Source organism: Ranitomeya imitator, chromosome 5 (assembly GCF_032444005.1).
Source record: "Ranitomeya imitator isolate aRanImi1 chromosome 5, aRanImi1.pri, whole genome shotgun sequence".
In the NCBI taxonomy this organism is placed as follows: domain Eukaryota; kingdom Metazoa; phylum Chordata; class Amphibia; order Anura; family Dendrobatidae; genus Ranitomeya; species Ranitomeya imitator.
Genome location: NC_091286.1, coordinates 190648814 through 190667842, shown reverse-complemented (window position 1 = coordinate 190667842; position 19029 = coordinate 190648814). Strand labels below are relative to the sequence as shown.

Sequence of the window (19029 nt, the reverse complement as noted above, 5' to 3'; positions counted from 1 at the left end):
TTGAATCTGATTAAAAGCATGCCCTGAAGGATTCAGGCAGTGTTGAAAGCCAAAAAGTGGATTTACAAAACAGAAACAAAATAATAAAAATTAAAATTAGATTTTCAGGAGCAAAACAGTAAGGCTACGTGCACACGCTGGGGATTTTGCTGCGGATCTGCAGCGTTTCCACAGCTGCGGGTCCGCAGCAGTTTCCCATGAGTTTACATTACAATGTAAACCTATGGGAAACAAAAAACACTGTGCACATGCTGCAGAAAAAAACGCGCGGAAACGCAGCGGTTTACATTCCACAGCATGTCACTTCTTTCTGCAGATTCTGCAGCGGTTTTACAGCTGCTCCAATAGAAAACCGCAGTTGTAAAACCGCAGTGAAATCCGCAGAAAGACCGCGGTAAATCCGCGATAAATCTGCAGCAAAAACGCAGCGCTTTTGCCCTGCAGATTTATCAAATCAACTGCAGAAAAATCCACAGTGGACCATTCTACGTGTGCACATAGCCTAACAATACAGTGACATGAGAAAAATCTGCATAACTAATCATATGCTAAATAGTTGCAAGTCAAATTTATGTATGAAACACCCAAATGTTTGTCTAGAAAATGATAAGTCGTCTCACATTTGAAGCTGTAGTGGATGGTGAGATATGGAGCCTAAAAGTCAAAAGTTCAAAACATTGTTACCCTTTTGTTCAACAGTGTAAATAGGTTGTCACATCTTTGCCAGTGTGACAGGTGGGGATTGGTTACAACAGAAAAGACAGACTTCGTATCTTGGAGAGGGGGCTTAGATCTCAAACATGACACAATCAGAACTGACAAAGACAGCTGAAGTATGTAACTGCTGAAATAGTACAAGAAATCTGTATTTTACAGCCACTGTTTTAACCTCCGTAACGGAAACTTAATAAATCATTATATTTTTATAAATATATTGATCACAAGTAAGGATGTTCTAACCTGATCAAGAATTCAATGTACTATAACATACGTGAACCCAATACATAACAAACCAAGAAAGTAGAACATACCTGTTTAGGTCCCATATGATGCATGTTCCATCCATGCTGACACTTATCAGTATACTGAATGGTTTACAAACAAACAGGCTGGTTATTTGTCCAGAATGGCCATATAATTGTACCTGTGATTCTACTTCAATTTCCATTGGCTGCATAAAATAATCATAAATTTAGAAGAATTAATGAACAACCAAATAAAATATGTGTTTCCATAAATACCAGCAGGAAAAGATGGAGCTTTGGATTTTTTGGGAGAGTCCAGTTAAGTCCAGGGCTGGAATTTAGGTATGGTATAATAAATACAATTTTTGTGACTTCTTTTTTTATTTAAAATTCATTCTCCACTGCTGCATCGTCCACTGAAACAAATGCAATAAGACAGACATTGCCTGGTCACAGCAGGGTCAAGTCTCGGGAGTAGGTCACACTCAGATCAGTGTTGTGGGTAAAATAAAAATACAAAGAGACTCTGATCAGCCTGCTATATAAATGTCTACCTTATATAACCTTTTACGACTTTCTGCTAAAATGTCCCCTGACAAACCCACCCAACTTGTAGCAATTAACAGCAGATCCCTAAAAACTGTACCGTCAGTGAAGAGTCATCAGCCTCTAAGAGTATATGCACACAATGCCTTTTTCAAACAGATTTAACTAGAAACCCACCTGAAAAAGGTAGCATAGAAAGTTATAAAAAAATAAGTCAGCCTTTTGTAACTTCTTTTAACCGCTTCACGATCCGAAAGTCATAAAGTGGCTAAAAACTGACCTTACCATTTTTAAAGTGACTTCTGAAAAAATAAAACAAACAACATTGGTGGAAGTAGAAACGGAGAAAATAATAGCAAAACAACTTCAGGAAAAACACTGTTTTTCTCCTTTGAAAATTATGCAGATACCTCGACGCATATAAGACACCATGTGCCCATACAGCTCTGGCAAAGATTAAGAGACCACTGCAGTTTTCAATTTGTCTGATTTTTCTCTTCATTGGTACATTTTTTAGTAAAATGTAAATTGTTCTTTTATTCTATAAACTTCTGACAACATGTCTCCGAAGTTCCAAGCAATAAATTTTGTATTTATTTTCTGAAAATGAGAAATGGTCAAAATAACAAAAAAATGCATTGCTTGCAGACCTCAAATAATGCAAAAAAACAAGTTCATAATCATTTAGAAACAACAATACTAATGTTTTAACTCAGGAAGAGTTCAGAAATCAATATTTTGTGGAATAACCATGATTTTTAATCACAGCTTTCATGCGTCTTGGCATGCTTTCCACCTGTCTTTCACACTGCTTTTGGGTGACCTTATGCCACTCCTGGTACAAAAATTTAAGCAGTTCTTTTGTTTGATGGCTTGTGACTATCCATCCTCCTCTTGATTTCATTCCAGAGGTTTTCAATGGGGTTCAGGTCTGGAGATTGGGCTGGGCATGACAGGGATTTGATGTGATGGTCCTTCATCAACACCTTGATTGATCTAGCTGTGTGGCATGGCACATTGTCCTGCTGGAAAAACTAGTCCTCAGAATTGGGGAACATTGCCTGAGCAGAGGGAATCAACTGTTTTTCCAGAATAGCTTTGTTTGTGGCTTGATTTATACGTCCTTCGCAAAAAACAACCAGCCCAATTCCAGCCTTGCTGAAGCATCATCACCGATCCTCCACCAAATTTCACAGTGGGTACATGACACTGTGGATTGTACGCCTCTCCAGGTCTTCGTCTAACTATTAGACTACCAGGTGTTGGGCAAAGCTGAAAATTAGACGCATCAGAGAAGATTACCTTACTCCAGTCCTCTATGGTCCAATCCTTATTGTCTTTGGCAAACTTCAGCCTCGCTCTCCTTTGCTTCTCATTGATGAAAGGCTTTTTTCTAGCTTTACACGATTTAAGTCCTGCCTCTAGAAACCTGTTACAAACTGTTCTTGCCATGCACTTCACCTCAGCTGCCATTTGCCATTTCTTTTGTAGGTCATTTGACGTCATCCTGCGGTTGCTGAGTGATATTCGAAAAGATGACGGTAATGCCGGTCTGTGGAGAGTTGTTTTCGCCCTCTGCCGGTCTGTAGCTTTGTTGTCCCAAATGTCTGCTGCTTGACCTTGTTGCAATGGACTGCTGTCTTAGAAATGTTAAGGATGGAGGCAACATGATGCTCACTGTGTCCCTCTGTTAGTAGTAAAGCCAGAATTGAGCCCTTCTTTTCCTCACTCAAGAATTTTCTTTACAACTCCTTTGGCATGGTTATAAGTTATTTTTTCATTCCTTTTAATTTTGGGATATTACTAGCACTTTTTTTGCCATCCAGCTTGTCCTATTGCAAGAAGATTGTTACATCACAGCAGGGTTTTTTATACTTTCCTTCGTTAAATAAGATTTGGTTCAGGTGATCCCCTAATCAGAAGCACATTAAGTAGAATGAGGTGTACTCTGGTGGGAATTCAACTGACACTGGAATGGAATGGCTGTCAGACATGTAGAGAAGCAAATTTTATAAAACTGTGCAGTGGTCTCTTACTTTTTGACAGTGCATGACTTGCTTGTTTTTTTTCGGTTCCTTTGTGAACCTTTTTAAGTGTTTTAAATCCTCTTGCTATACAAATTCTTGACTTTGCTTCCTCCCAGTTTAGGTGTTTGCAAATGAGTTGCTTATATTATATTATGTAATTGGTGATGACCATGGGTGTTTTTGTGGTGCATTATTTTTTACTTTGGCTACATGTAATGTTGTTATTCATAAAAGGTTAATGTTTTTACTTTTCTCTAAGACCCTTAATATATATATATTTTATTTGTTATTATCAATTTTCTTATTTTTATGAAGTATTCATTGTATCTTCATGGCTTCTTATGGCTACTTTTTGGTTCTAAAATAAAAAATGTATTTTTGATAATTTTTCACTGTATCATGCCTTTATGAACAGAGCAATTTATATTTATAACCATTATGATTGATACTATGTTATAGTTTGGATTATTTTGATTCTTTATTCCCTATCTTGGTATTTTACTGTACATAATTACCTCAAATACACACGCATGGCTACCGTTGTGGGCGATACTCACTGACATGTATCTATAGATTTCTTGGGTTGTGTGACCAGACTCTGGCTCACCTGACTTCTCATGTGATCATGACTCCATTCACACCCCCAAAGATGCTTCCCACTTGACACTTTGTTAGTGTACACAGGCGTCTGTGACAGAACCACTTTATCCACCGCAAAATGACTAGCAATTTATCATACCTGGTATTATTAGCTCTTTATTCTGATTGGTCTTTGGATGGTTTTTTAGTTAAGAGACATGCTCTTCCTCAAGGGGAAGCGAGATTTACTCTCGCGAAACACGCGTCGGGGAGAGAGGTCGTGTCCTGGACGGCATCATACGGACTATGGGTAATTAACCTTTTACTATGCAATCTTTGGTTGTGGGCAATAAGTGCCCTTGATGACATAGAAGTATCGGTGCACGGCTGGAACTATTTGACGGAGTACTAGGAAGGACATTGTCTTACCTGTTAGTATAGGTGTTCATATTTACTTGTATCCATGCCAGTTATTGTATTCTTACATTGTGCATCGCTACCTCTTGTAGTCCAGGATTACGACCCCTTGGCGTTTTTGCACTATAGGATCACACTATCCTTTATATTTTCATGCTTATATACTATATATGATACTTAAGTTTCTCTGTATTTTTTATGTTTTTTGTGTTTAATAAATTATATTTTTTAATACTAAAAACTCTGGTCCTCTTATATTCAATATGCTATAATTGAGTTAGTATTTTGGTACAAATCTTACATGCTGGTTTATTCTTGTATGTTATGCTCTGTTCAATGTGACACCACGCCCCTGGAAGATGGCAAGAGCCAATACCCTTGTTGGGGTGGGTGCGGCTCTCATAGGAGGACTATGGATAGTTCTCTCTATAGAGTCACTCAGCCTTGATTGCTCTTTTACCTAAACTTTGTATTCTATTGATGAAATTGATAAGCATTTTTGAGCTGTGCCTTTTTTGAGTACCTATTATGTTAATAGTGTGTCATCATTCCATGTTAGTGACTCACTTTTTATTTTCTACTAAGGCTACAGGTAATGTTGTTATTTAATACAGGTTGAAATTTTGACTTTTCTATAGCTGTTTACCTCCTACATAGAAAAAGTAATCTACCAGATATGATGTGTGTCCATGAAGGTCTTTATGTTACTTACAGGGGTTGTTCAGTCTAAAATGAAATCCCCCCCAGAGCATGCATTGTTTGCTGGTTTCTAAGCAGGGAACAACGGTGATGTATGCGATATATATACTCCTGGGCCGAAGCAATCTCACTTCAGCGCGGCCTCAATCTAGCATGGGTCACTACATACAAGTGTATTTAGCAAGGCCGTGCCCTCTGGATGGCTGCGCCCCTCGCTCCATGCACTTCTATGGAGCAAGGCCATGCACAATAGACGGCTTCTCCCCGGGAGTATCCATATTACATTCATCACCGCCATTCCCAGCTCAGAAACTGGCGAATCCTCATAGCACATAGTGTGTGCGTAGGGGATTCAAAAGTCTGCAGTCACACAAAGCGACTGCAGACTTTTCATTTTAGATAAGAACAACCTCTTGAAATGACCTGCTGCCAGGTAATCACAGGACACCATCTTTTGCAGCTCATGTGTTCAGTGTGACATAAGGGAAACTAAAGATCCACACACACAGACTAATCTCGGCCAAACCTTCTGATATTGACGGGTTCAGCAGACAGTTTAATGTGTATTGGGGCTCTGGACAGCTGTACGAGAAGATGTAGATCTCCATGTCCATTTTCAGACTGCTAATCGCATCATTTTCTTGGAGATAAGATAAGGTTTTCTTATAGAGACATAGGAGCTATGAATACTCGTGTGTATAAGAGAGTCGACTAAGATGGCTGTGGACCAACAGCCATCTAATGTCTATGGCCTGCTGTACACAATATAAGGCAAGTAGCTATAACTTGATGACTGATAAGTGTATATGAAGATAAACATACCATGGCATTTGTGAAACGATTTAAGTATGCAGTGATTACACCACATTTGCTCCCAGTGTAGAGTTGACAGCTGTCCGGTACCCAAGCACAACTTGTGACCTGTGTAAGGAATGCAAATACTAGTTATTGGAAGTAAATTTAAAGTGGCTTGTCAACTATGAAAAACATTTTTACTATAAGCTCTGTTAGTAGTAATAAAAAGAAACAGTTCTCTACTTCCCCTTCCCTTGCCCAATGCTGTGTCTCCTTAGCTGTCCCAGGGTCTTTTATTGTCTGCAGTGCTGATGTCATTTCAACATAGCTGCAGACCGAGCTGAGTGGCTCTGCCGAGCTAGATGTCACAAACAACTTTGGTCACTCATTGACTGCCACGGTGTGGACATGTCATCAGAAATGCAAACAACAGACACCGAGGTGCAGACCTGATGCTGGACCCAGGGAGCGTAAACAAAGCCCTTTTTTTGTTTTTACTGCCAATGGAATTTCTAGGAAAACGTTTATGAAAACATAAAATAAGAATAAGCAAGAGAATACCGGGGGTGAAGAAATCAGTCTTGTGGTTCTTGTGTAATCAGTGTTAGAAGTCCTCAGTTAACGAGATACCCGTGCCATAAAGGGATGGAAAAATGAATTCGGGAACGCCCAGAAAATCACCATCTATCGGTCAAGGCAGAGGGACTATATTTTGGCTCCATATCTGGAGAGGTTATGCCACTCCAAAGATAGGCAGACCCTGAGTCTGTACAGACTGAGTGCCCACAGCCAAGAGGTGGAAACAGAGCGGCACCGTCAGACATACAAGCCGCGGGACAACTGACTATGCCAGTACTGCAAGCAAGGGGCCCTGGAGGACAAAGTGTACTTCCTGCTGTACTGCAACAGATACTCAGCAGTGAGGGCCTCCTACTTCTTGAGACTCTCTCCTCACTTCCTGGACTTCCCATCCATGGACAAGTAGAGGAAACTGAATCCTACTGGGGGAAGAGGAATCAATTTTGGAGATGGCCGCCCAATATGTCACCACATGTCACCAATGGACTATTACTGCCCAAACTGTGCCCCCCAACATCCCATCCTCATAACCCCAATTCACTACCCAGTTACCTTTTTTTTCTTGCTATGGCAACACTAATGATATTTTGGTCCTGCCAATAAAGCTTACCTGAATTTGAGTCCGAGAGACAGTACAGAGACATTGAGACAGACACAGAGAGACAAAAAGAGAAAGTCACAGAGAGAGATGTTTGAACATGTTTGTGCAACTGGGCTGCCTGTGGACAGGTCTTTCCTTAGTTTCTCTGGATTAGAGCAGCAAGATAAGACTCTGCCTACAGTCCAGCTTGTAGCAGCGCTGATCACGGACTCCATGACCGAAGCCGCAGGAGGGTAGATTTTTTCTCCTTTTTTCTTTCCAGTATGTAATTCAGACACATTAGGGTATGGCACTCTATTTATTATGTACACTGTGAGGGGTTGACACGCTTAGGGTACCGTCACACTCAGCAACTTTCCAATGATCACGACCAGCGATACGACCTGGCTGTGATCGTTGGAAAGTCCTTGTGTGGTCGCTGGAGAGCTGTCACACAGACAGCTCTCTAGCGACCAACGATGCCGAAGTCCCCGGGTAACCAGGGTAATCATTGGGTTACTAAGCGCAGGGCCGCGCTTAGTAACCCGATGTTTCCGATGTTTACCCTGGTTACCATTGTAAATGTAAAAAAAAACCACATACTTACATTCCGGTGTCTGTCGCGTCCCTCGGCGTCGGCTTCCCTGCACTCCTCCTGCATCCTGTGTAAGCGCCGGCCGTAAAGCAGAGCGGTGACGTCACCGCTGTGCTCTGCTTTACGGCCGGCCGGCGCTGACACAGGATGCAGGAGGAGTGCAGGGAAGCGGACGCCGGGGGACGTGACAGGCACCGGAATGTGAGTATGTGTTGTTTTTTTTTTTTACATTTACAATGGTAACCAGGGTAAACATCGGGTTACTAAGCGCGGCCCTGCGCTTAGTAATCCGATATTTACCCTGGTTACCAGTGAACACATCGCTGGATCGGCGTCACACACGCCGATCCAGCGATGCCAGCGGGTGATCCAGCGACGAAATAAAGTTCTGGACTTTCAGCGACGACCAGCGATGTCACAGCAGGATCCTGATCGCTGCAGCGTGTCAAACACAATGATATCGCTATCCAGGACGCTGCAATGTCACGGATCGCTATCGTTATTGTTGTATTGTTGTTCAGTGTGACGGTACCTTTATTAGCTGCTCCTCGAGGTAGACACCGGACAACGTTTGGTTAAAGACTCTGGGTGGTTTATTGCCTCCTAAACAAGGATCCCAAAATGGTAACAGAAAACAGCCTGTCTGGCTCAAAAGAAAGTAAAATGCTCGTACACAGTCCAGCCCAGTACTTCTGGGACAACACTTATGGCTGCTCTCACAGGAGCTTCAGTGTGGAGACAGAGAAAAAAACAACTGGCTAGACATTTAACTCCCTGCAGCCACGCCCTAAAGGTTGAGATATGGTGGGTAGGCATCCCGCCCATCTCTGACCTACCCACCATAAAAGCTGGTAAAAATTGGAATTTGCCTTAAAAAGTAGGTAAAAGTAAAAATGTTACCTTATGCAGTTCTGAACACTGAATAAAGTTCACGGGAGGCTCACTCTGCTTGCTTTTCAGTCTCAGAATATTATCAGGATACCCCCAGCTTAGTATTGCAGACCATTGGATATCGGTGCTATGCATGCTTCGAACACCTAAACAATGAGAATAATGTTTTATTGTGAAGTACTGGTTTATTATGACTATTCTAAAAAATGAGATAGAATATGTGCAATATAAACCAAGTCTTATCCCATGTTTATTTCCCTCTGCTTTTGGAAAAATGTGCATTCAAGTCAAAGTTATTCACAAACTGCATTATAATAGTACATCACAGAGGATAGTATCCTTCACAGCAATATATATTACAACATTGCTAGAGAAAATACAGTATTAAACAGCTAAAGACACTCTTTTCAATTTAAATCATATCTTATCTCTTCTCACCCACATAAATGGGTTGTCACCCGAGATAAAAAGTTGTGTCAATATATTACTAAGTTACTTTAATTATTATATCTGCCTTGATATCCAGATTTTAAAGACACTCTCGCGGTTTCAACACTGGAGAGGGCTTACTCCCCATATTTGTTTTTCTGTGAGAAAATTGTTTGCCTTCCTATTTTTGCTAATTTGCCATATAAAATGTTTCATCCAGATATGTTTATTAAAAAGATACAAACACCACAAGCAAACACAAAATGAATCTTTAAATTAACTAAGAACCCATAACATTTTATTTTTCCATTGATGAGGCTGAGTGAGCACTTGATTTTTGCACAGTGAGCTGACATTTTTGTTGATACTAATTTTGTGTACATAAGATGCTTTGATTTCTTATTATTACATTTTTTAGGGAGGTGATATGACCCAAAATACGAAATTCTAGCGTTTTGATTTTTTTCTCTTTACAGTGTTTATCGATCGGTTAAGTAATTTCATATTTTAATAAAATCAGACTTTTAAGAATTGAGCAATACCAAACACATATATTTTATTTTTTTCATTATTTTTAAATGGAACCTGTCAGCAGGATTGTGCACAGTGGCTAGTGTGGACATGCGCTTACACACCAATTTATATCCCAGTTCATACCTTTGTGTTTTTTCTGTCTGTTTGCATCGTGTGCATATAAAGGTGTGGCCTGCCTTTCTTTTGAACCGGGCTTTATTGATGTGGTCTCCCTTGACTGTGTGTCCACTAGTTGGGCTCAGTCCCTCCCAGCCCTTATGAACCTGCATGTCACTTTACAAACAGTAAGGTTTTTAACCCCTTCACCCCAAAGCCTGTTTTCACCTAAGTGACAGGGCCAATTTTTACAATTCTGACCACTGTCACTTTATGAGGTCATAACTCTGAAACGCTTCAACGGATCTTGGTGATTCTGACATTGTTTTCCCGTGACATATTGTACTTCATGAAAGTGGTAAAATTTCTTCGATATGACTTGCATTTATTTGTGAAAAAAACAAAAATTTGTCAGAAATTATGAATTATTAGCAATTTTCAAACTTTTAGTTTTTATGCCCTTAAATTAGAAAGTTATATCACACAATATAGTTAATAAACAACATTTCCCACATGTCTGCTTCACATCAGCACAATTTTGGAAACATAATTTTTTTTTGTTAGGGAGTTATAAGGGTTAAAAGTTGACCAGCGATTTCTCATTTTTGCAACAAAATTTGCAAAACCATTTTTTTTACGGACCACCTCACACTTGAAGTGACTTTGAGGGGTCTATATGACAGAAAATGCCCAAAAGTGACACCATTCTAAAAACTGCACCCCTCAAGGTACTCAAAACCACATTCAAAAAGTTTATTAACCCTTCAGGTGCTTCACAGGAATTTTTTGAATGTTTAAAAAAAATTGAACATTTAACTTTTTTTCACAAAATTTTTACTTCAGGTCCAATTTGTTTCATTTTACCAAGGGTAACAGGAGAAATTGGACCACAAAAGTCGTTGTACAATTTGTCCTGAGTACGCTGATACCCCATATGTGGGGGTAAACCACTGTTTGGGCACATGGCAGAGCTCGGAAGGGAAGGAGCACCATTTGACTTTCCAATGCAAGATTTGCTGGAATTGAGATGGGAGCCCATGTCACGATTGGAGAGCCCCTGACGTGCCTAAACAGTGGAAACCCCCACAAGTGACACCATTTTGGAAAGTAGACCCCCTAAGGAACTAATCTAGATGTGTGGTGAGCACTTTGAACCTCCACGTGCTTCACAGAAGTTTATAATGTAGAGCCGTAAAAAAAAATTCTTATTAATTTTCACAAAAAATGATCTTTTTGCCCCCAATTTTTTTTCCCCAAGGGTAACAGGATAAATTGGACCCCAAAAGTTGTTGTGCAATTTGTCCTGAGTACGCCGATACTTCATATATGGGGATAAACCACTGTTTGAGCGCATGGCAGAGCTCGGAAGGGAAGGAGCGCCATTTGAGTTTTCAATGCAAAATTGGCTGGAATTGAGATCGGAACCCATGTCGCATTTGGAGAGCCCCTGACGTGCCTTAACAGTGGAAACCCCCCACAAGTGACCCCATTTTGGAAAGAAGACCCCCTAAGGAACTTATCTAGATGTGTGGTGAGCACTTTTAACCCCCAATTGTTTCACTAAAGTTTAGAATGTAGCGGTATGAAAATTAAAAAAAATTTTTTTAGCCAAGGGTAACAGGAGAAATTGGACCACAAAAGTTATTGTCCAATTTGTCCTGAGTATGCTGATACCCCATATGTTGGGGGGAACCACCGTTTGAGTGCATGGCAGAGCTCGGAAGGGAAGGAGCGCCGTTTGAAATGCAGACTTAGATGGATTGGTCTGCAGGTGTCATGTTGCATTTGCAGAGCCCCTGATGTACCTAAACAGAAGAAACCCCCCACAAGTGACCCCATATTGGAAACTAGACCCCCCAAGGAACTTATCTAGATGTGTTGTGAGAGCTTTGAACCAATAAGTGTTTCACTACAGTTTATAACGCAGAGCCGTGAAAATAAAAAATATTTTTTTCCACGAAAATGATATTTTAGCCCCCACGTTTTTATTTTCCCAAGGGTAACAGGACAAATTAGACCCCAAAAGTTGTTGTCAAATTTGTTCTGAGAACGCTGATACCCCATATGTTGGGGGGAACCACTGTTTGGGCGCACGGCAGAGCTCGGAAGGGAAGGAGCGCCGTTTGAAATGCAGACTTAGATGGATTGGTCTGCAGGCGTCATGTTGCATTTGCAGAGCCCCTGATGTACCTAAACAGTAGAAACCTCCCACAAGTGACCCCATATTGGAAACTAGACCCCCAAAGGAACTTATCTAGATGTATTGTGAGAGCTTTGAACCAACAAGTGTTTCACTACAGTTTATAACGCAGAGCCGTGAAAATAAAAAATATTTTTTTTCCACGAAAATGATATTTTAGCCCCCACATTTTATTTTCCCAAGGGTAACAGGACAAATTAGACCCCAAAAGTTGTTGTCAAACTTGTCCTGAGAACGCTGATACCCCATATGTTGGGGGGAACCACTGTTTGGGCGCACGGCAGAGCTCGGAAGGGAAGGAGCGCCGTTTGAAATGCAGACTTAGATGGATTGGTCTGCAGGCGTCATGTTGCATTTGCAGAGCCCCTGATGTACCTAAACAGTAGAAACCCCCCACAAGTGACCCCATATTGGAAACTAGACCCCCCAAGGAACTTATCTAGATGTGTTGTGAGAGCTTTGAACCAACAAGTGTTTCACTACAGTTTATAACGCAGAGCCGTGAAAATAAAAAATATATATTTTTTCCACGAAAATGATATTTTAGCCCCCAGGTTTTTTTTTTCCCAAGGGTAACAGGACAAATTGGACCCCAAAAGTTGTTGTCCAACTTGTCCTGAGAACGCTGATACCCCATATGTTGGGGAGGGGGGGAACCACTGTTTGGGCGCACAGGAGAACTCGGAAGGGAAGGAGCAGTGTTTTAGTTTTTCAAAGCAGAATTGGCTGGAATTGAGATCGGACGCCATGTCGCGTTTGGAGAGCCCCTGATGTGCCGAAACAGTGGAAACCCCCCAATTCTAACTGAAACCCTAATCCAAACACACCCCTAACCCTAATCCGAATGGTAACCCTAACCCTAGCCCCAACCCCAACCCTAACCCTAGCCCTAACCCTAGCCCTAACCCTAATGGGAAAATGGAAATAAATACATTTTTTTTTACATTTTATTATTTTTCCCTAACTAAGGGGGTGATGAAGGGGGGTTTGATTTACTTTTATAGCGTTTTTTTGGGCGGATTTTTATGATTGGCAACTGTCACACACTAAAAGACGCTTTTTATTGCAAAAAATAGTTTTTGCATCACCACATTTTGAGAGCTATAATTTATCCATATTTTGGCCCACAGAGTCATGTAAGATCTTGTTTTAGCGGGACGAGTTGACGTTTTTATTGGTAACATTTTCGGGCAGATGACATTTTTTGATCGCTTTTTATTCCGATTTTTATGAGGCGGAATGAACAAAAACCAGCAATTCCTGAAATTCTTTTAGGGGGGGCGTTTATACCGTTCCACGTGTGGTAAAATTGATAAAGAAGCTTTATTCTTCAGGTCAGTACGATTACAGCGATACCTCATTTATGTAATTTTTTTTATGTTTTGGCGCTTTTACACAATAAAAACTATTTTATATAAAAAAATAATTGTTTTTGCATCGCTTTATTCTGAGAGCTATAACTTTTTTATTTTTCTGCTGATGACGCTGTATGGCAGCTTTTTTTTTGCGGGACAAGATGACGTTTTCAGCGGTACCATGGTTATTTATATCCGTCGTTTTGATCGCGTGTTATTCCACTTTTTGTTCGCCTGTATGATAATAAAGCAATGTTTTTTGCCTTGTTTTTTTTTCTTTTTTTTTTTTGCGGTGTTCACTGAAGGGGTTAACTAGTGGGATAGTTTTATAGAGCGGGTAGTTACGGACGCGGCGATACCAAATATGTGTACTTTTATTGTTTTTTTTTTATTTACATAAATAAATGGATTTACTGGGAAATTTTTTTTTTCTTCTTTATTTGGGGATTTTTTTTTTTTTTTTTTTTATACATTCTATTTTTTTTTTTTACTTTCTACCATTGTCCCAGGGTGGGACATCACTGTATTAGATCAGATCGTTGATCTGGCAGTGTGCATAGCACTCTGTCAGATCAACGATCTGACAGACAAGCTTAGGTGGCTTTCCGACGCCTGCTCTCAGCAACTCTCAGCAGGCGCCGGCTAGCCAGGTCATTTCATGACCCGGAAGGAGTGCGGCGGCCATCTTGGATCCGGGGACTCCTTCCGGGTCACCGGAGCAACGCGATCTCATCGCGTTTCTCCGGTGGGAGAGCGCAGGGAGCCCCCGTCCCTGCGCGATCCCCCTCTATGCCACTGTCACTACTGACAGCGGCATCAGAGGGGTTAAATACCCGCGATCGGCGCTACCGCCGATCGTGGGCATTGCTGCGGGGTGTCAGCTGTCATATACAGCTGACACCCGCACCCGATCACCGCGGCGCTCAGCGCAAGACCGCGGTGATCGGTGCGCCGTACTAGTACTGCTGCTGGCACAAATGCAGTGCCGGCAGCGCAGTACTAGTACGGCGCATGTCGCCAAGGGGTTAATATTAGAGTTAGGACTGTCCCAACTATGGTCGCCGTGACGAGGCGGGATGGCTTTTGCATCTTTATTTTAACCAAAAAACATGTTAACTACGGTAAGTACAGTATATCAGTTCTATGGAAGCACTAATCAGGACAATTTAGTCAATTCCCAGTATCCACAGTTTTAACTCCTTCATGACGGAGCCCTTTTTCATTTTTGCATTTCTGTTTTTCGCTCAACATCTTCCCAGAGCCATAACTTTTTTATTTTCCCGTCAATATGGCCAAGTGAGGGCTTGTTTCTTGCAAGACAAGTTGTACTTTTGAACGTGACCATTGGTATTACCATTGGTTTTACTTGAAAACAGGAAAAAAATTCCAAGTGCGGTGAAATTGCAAAAAAAAAAGTGCAATGCCACAACTTTTTGGGGGATTTTTTTTACCATGTTAACCAAACTGATCGGCCATTATGATTCTCCAAGTCATTACGAGTTCATAGACACCAATCATGTCTAGGTTCTTTTTTTGTTTAAGTGGTGAAAAAAAAATCCAAAGTTTGTTAAAAAAAAAAGTAAATCTCGGGTTGGGTGAGGGCTTATTTTTTGTGTGCCGAGCTGACGTTTTTATTGATACCATTTTGGTGTGGATACACTCTTTTGATCGCCCATTATTGCATTTTAATGCAATGTTGCGTCGACAAAAAACTTTTTTCTGGCGTTTTTTGACTTTTTCACTATGCCTTTTACAGATCGGAATAGTTCTTTGCATATCTTGATAGATCAGGCGATTCTGAACGTGGCGATACCAAATATGTAAAATATGTGTATGTTTGATTTTTTTATTACTGTTTTTTTTAATGGGGTGAAACGATTAATCACCCCTCGGTGATTTGAACTTTTATTTTTTTTATATTTTTAAAAACATTTTTTTTTTTTTTACTTTTGGCATGCTCTAATAGTCTCTATGGGACATTAGAAGCTGCCACTATCCGATCAGCTCGTCTGTATGTAGCAAAATTGTTCATAGCAATCCGGCAGTGACAACCATAGAGATCTGCTGGAGACCTCTGGTTGTCATGCCAACCCATCGGTGACCCGCGATCACGTGATGGGATCACCGATAGGCGGGACTTCCAGCGCGCTTGCCGGAAGCGCACATTAAATGTCGCTGACATAGATTGACAGCAGCATTTAACTAGTTAACAGTGGCGGGTGGATCGTGATTATAGGCACATTTCAGGTGTTCAAAACTACTGATATGTGGCGGGAAAGATGTGGGGCTCAGTGCCGGAGCCCACGTCAAAGGGAGAGACACGACATGCGCCGTACTGGCACGGCGCATGTCGTGAAGAAGTTAAACAAGCCTTAAAAATTAATTTCTTTTGACTGGCCTATGTAGCACCCGCATCTCTGCCTGCAGTCCCTCTCTTCCTCCAGAGACACCAGCGTACTCACTATCACGGCCCCCGTCCTGTTCCTTCTGGGTCTGCTGCTGCCCGGAATGCATGCACCGCAAGCAGGTTCCCGGTTACTGTGCTTAGAGCGTGCGCGCGCACACTTCCTCTTTCTTACAGGGGCCACGCGCGTTCCTCTAAACTGTCCCAAGCCAATAGCTGGCGGAGACTTACTATTGTCTGTGCAATGTTGTGAATTTGTTCCTAACACTCTTGTCAGTTCTCAGGTCCCAGTGCTTGTATCTCAGTCTGCTGCACCCGCCAGTGCTCACCTCAGCGGTAGCCATGCCAGTTGCACCCACCAGTGCTCCCCTCAACGGCACCTGAGCCTACTGCACGTGTCCGTGCTCACCTCAATGGCAGCTGAGCCAGCTGCACCCGCCAGTTGTCGCCTCAATGGCAGCCGAGTCCACTGCACCCGCCATTGCTCACTTCAATGGCAGCCGGTCCAATTGCACCCGCCAGCGCTCACTTCACCTGGGTCTGCTACACCTGCCAGTGCTCATCTCTCTCTCAGCCTGTCCTGTCTGCACCTGTAGTTCCTGTCATCTTCTCTGCTTGCATCTGTTGGACATTTCCTCAGGCCGCCCCAGCTAACCAATGCTAGGGGTCAGCTGCCATCTACCTAAGGTCAGTCCTGGAGTAGCACCTGGACCACCTCCCTTGCCTCTTCTCGGATCTTGGTGTTGTTAGCTGCTGTGTATCCAGAATCATATTAGGTGAGGGTCCTAGTCACGTCCCTTCAGGTCTTCCTTGGGCTTCGGCACAGTGGTTCCACCACCCAGCCCATTACAGCTTATCACCTTATCTCACCCCTACTTCCTTATAGGTAGTAAGGTTGTGGACTCACTCCTCTTGATATGTGTTAAAATAGGTGTTACTCTGTAATGTCATATTTTCTTTGTACATGAACCCTCTGAACCCCTAACTTTTTCATCTTTCTGTACATAGAGGTATATGGCGTTTTTGTATGTTGAGCCATTTTGTCATGGATTTTCAAAGTAAACACACCAGTCTCATCAGGTCTCAGAGTTCTATTTATTAATGCATTCTGTCTAATATGTTGACAGATCAGCTAAGAACACAAAAATCTCCCAGATCACAAAAGGCTAAAAACTAAACATTATAATTACCTTGTTCCTTGCTGTAACTCATCATTAGGCAGAATTTTCTTGATAGTCCACATATAGCTTTAGTGGGTAAAGCCTGTAACGATCCAAATATTTCTCCATGAGGCTGACTGAAGCAGACAGTGGGATCTGGAGCACTTGGAGAACCAACAAATTCCCCCCATTTCAGTCCTCGTATCCAAGGTAATGGACTCTGTAATTTCAAGAAATTGAGCTTTAATACACAAGTTAAAGCTGTTTATCTCACATGAAAAATCAAGTTTAAAGAAATAAAAAAAATATATAACCTAAATGTAACATATCTACTATATAATTGTCTAAGGGTCACTTCCGTCTGTCTGTCTTTCTGTCACAGATATTCATTGGTCGCTGCCTCTGTCTGTCATGGAAATCCAAGTCGCTGATTGGTCGCGGCAAAACAGCCACGACCAATCAGCGACGGGCACAGTCCGGCGGAAAAATGGCCGCTCCTTACTCCCCGCAGTCAGTGCCCGGTGCCCGCATACTCCCCTCCAGTCACCGCTCACACAGGGTTAATGTCGGCGGTAATGGACCGCGTTATGCCGCAGGTAACGCACTCCGTTATCGCTGCTATTAACCCTGTGTGTCCCCAACTTTTTACTATTGATGCTGCCTATGCGGCATCAATAGTAAAAAGATCTAATGTTAAAAATGCATTGCTAGACCGCTAAGTCATCTGGGTAATTTCACAATGCATCATGGGAACGGAAGATGGCAGCAGCCGCGCGCGTATCGCCGGAGCTTCGCTGGATCCTAGGGGTGAGTACATAACTTTTTTATTCTAATTATTTTTTTTAACAGGGATATGGTGCCCACACTGCTGTATACTACGTGGGCTGTGTTAGATACCGCGTGGCTGCAATATACTACATGGCCAGTGTTATATACTATGTGGGCTGTGTTCTATACTGCGTGGGCTGCGTTATATACTACATGGCTGCTATATACTATGTGGGCAGTGTTATATACTGTATGGACTGTGTTACGTACTGCGTGGACTGTGCTATATGTTATGTGGCCAGTGTTATTTACTGCGTGGCCTGTGTTATATATGTGGCTGCTATATACTGCGTGGGCAGTGTTATATACTGCGTGGGCTGTGTTATGTACTGCGTGGGCTGAGCTATATATTATGTGGTCAGTGTTATATACTGCGTGGCCTGTGTTATCTACTATGTGGCTGCTATATACTACGTGGGCAGTGGTATATACTGCATGGGCTGTGTTATGTACTGCGTGGGCTGTGCTATATATTATGTAGCCATTGTTATATACTGCGTGGCCAGTGTTACATACTGCGTGGCCTGTGTTATATACTACGTCGCCTGTGTTATATACTGCATGGGCTGTGTTATATAGTATTTGGGCTGGGTTATATACTGTTTGGGCTGTGTTATATACTACGTGGCCACTGTTCTATATTGCGTGGCCTGTATTTACGCATCAGGTATTCTACAATATGTATGTATGCATATAGCAGCCACATAGTATATAGCACAGGCCATGTAGTATTTGTCTGCTATATACTACATGGCTCCTATATACTACGTGGCCTGTGCTATATACTATGTGGCTGCTATATACATACATAAATACATATTCTAGAATACCCGATGCGTTAGAATCGGGCCACCATCTAGTAGGTTATTTTTATTGATAGATCTGGCGATTCTGAATGCGGCAATACCAAATATGTGTATGCTTGATTTTTTTTATTGTTTTATTTTCAAAGGGCAAAAGGGGGGTAATTTGAACTTTTATTTTTGTTATTTTATTTATATTTTTACAAACATTTTTTTTCAATTTTGTCATGCTTCAATAGTCTCCACAGCTCTGCTACATACAGGCGATGATCAGATCACATGTATGCAGCAGAATTACTCAATTGCTATGTGCGCCGGCCATCGGGCGGTGCTCATAGCGATCCGGCAGTGACAACCATATAGGTCTCCAGGAGACCACTGGTTGTCATGCCAACCCATCGGTGATCCGCAATCACGTGACAGGGGTCACTAATGGGTGGATTTATGGCGCGATTGCCGCAAATGCATGTTAAATACCGCTGTCAGCGCTTCACAGCGGCATTTAATGAGTTAATAGCTGCGGGTGGATCGTGAATCCACCCATAGC

The 19029-nt window shown here is 41.9% G+C and overlaps 1 protein-coding gene across 2 annotated transcripts in view; it reads right to left on the bottom strand.

Annotated features, from left to right (window-relative positions):
* Nucleotides 1-19029, bottom strand: part of LYST (lysosomal trafficking regulator) — a 604516-nt gene that overhangs the window by 103143 nt on the left and 482344 nt on the right. For both annotated transcript variants that reach the window (XM_069769439.1, XM_069769441.1), the window contains exons 45-48: nucleotides 16882-17071; nucleotides 8683-8819; nucleotides 6056-6154; nucleotides 1032-1171 (exon numbers count right to left, since the gene is read on the bottom strand). In XM_069769439.1, coding sequence (XP_069625540.1) covers nucleotides 1032-1171; nucleotides 6056-6154; nucleotides 8683-8819; nucleotides 16882-17071 — 566 coding nt within the window. The remainder of the gene's footprint in view (nucleotides 1-1031; nucleotides 1172-6055; nucleotides 6155-8682; nucleotides 8820-16881; nucleotides 17072-19029) is intronic.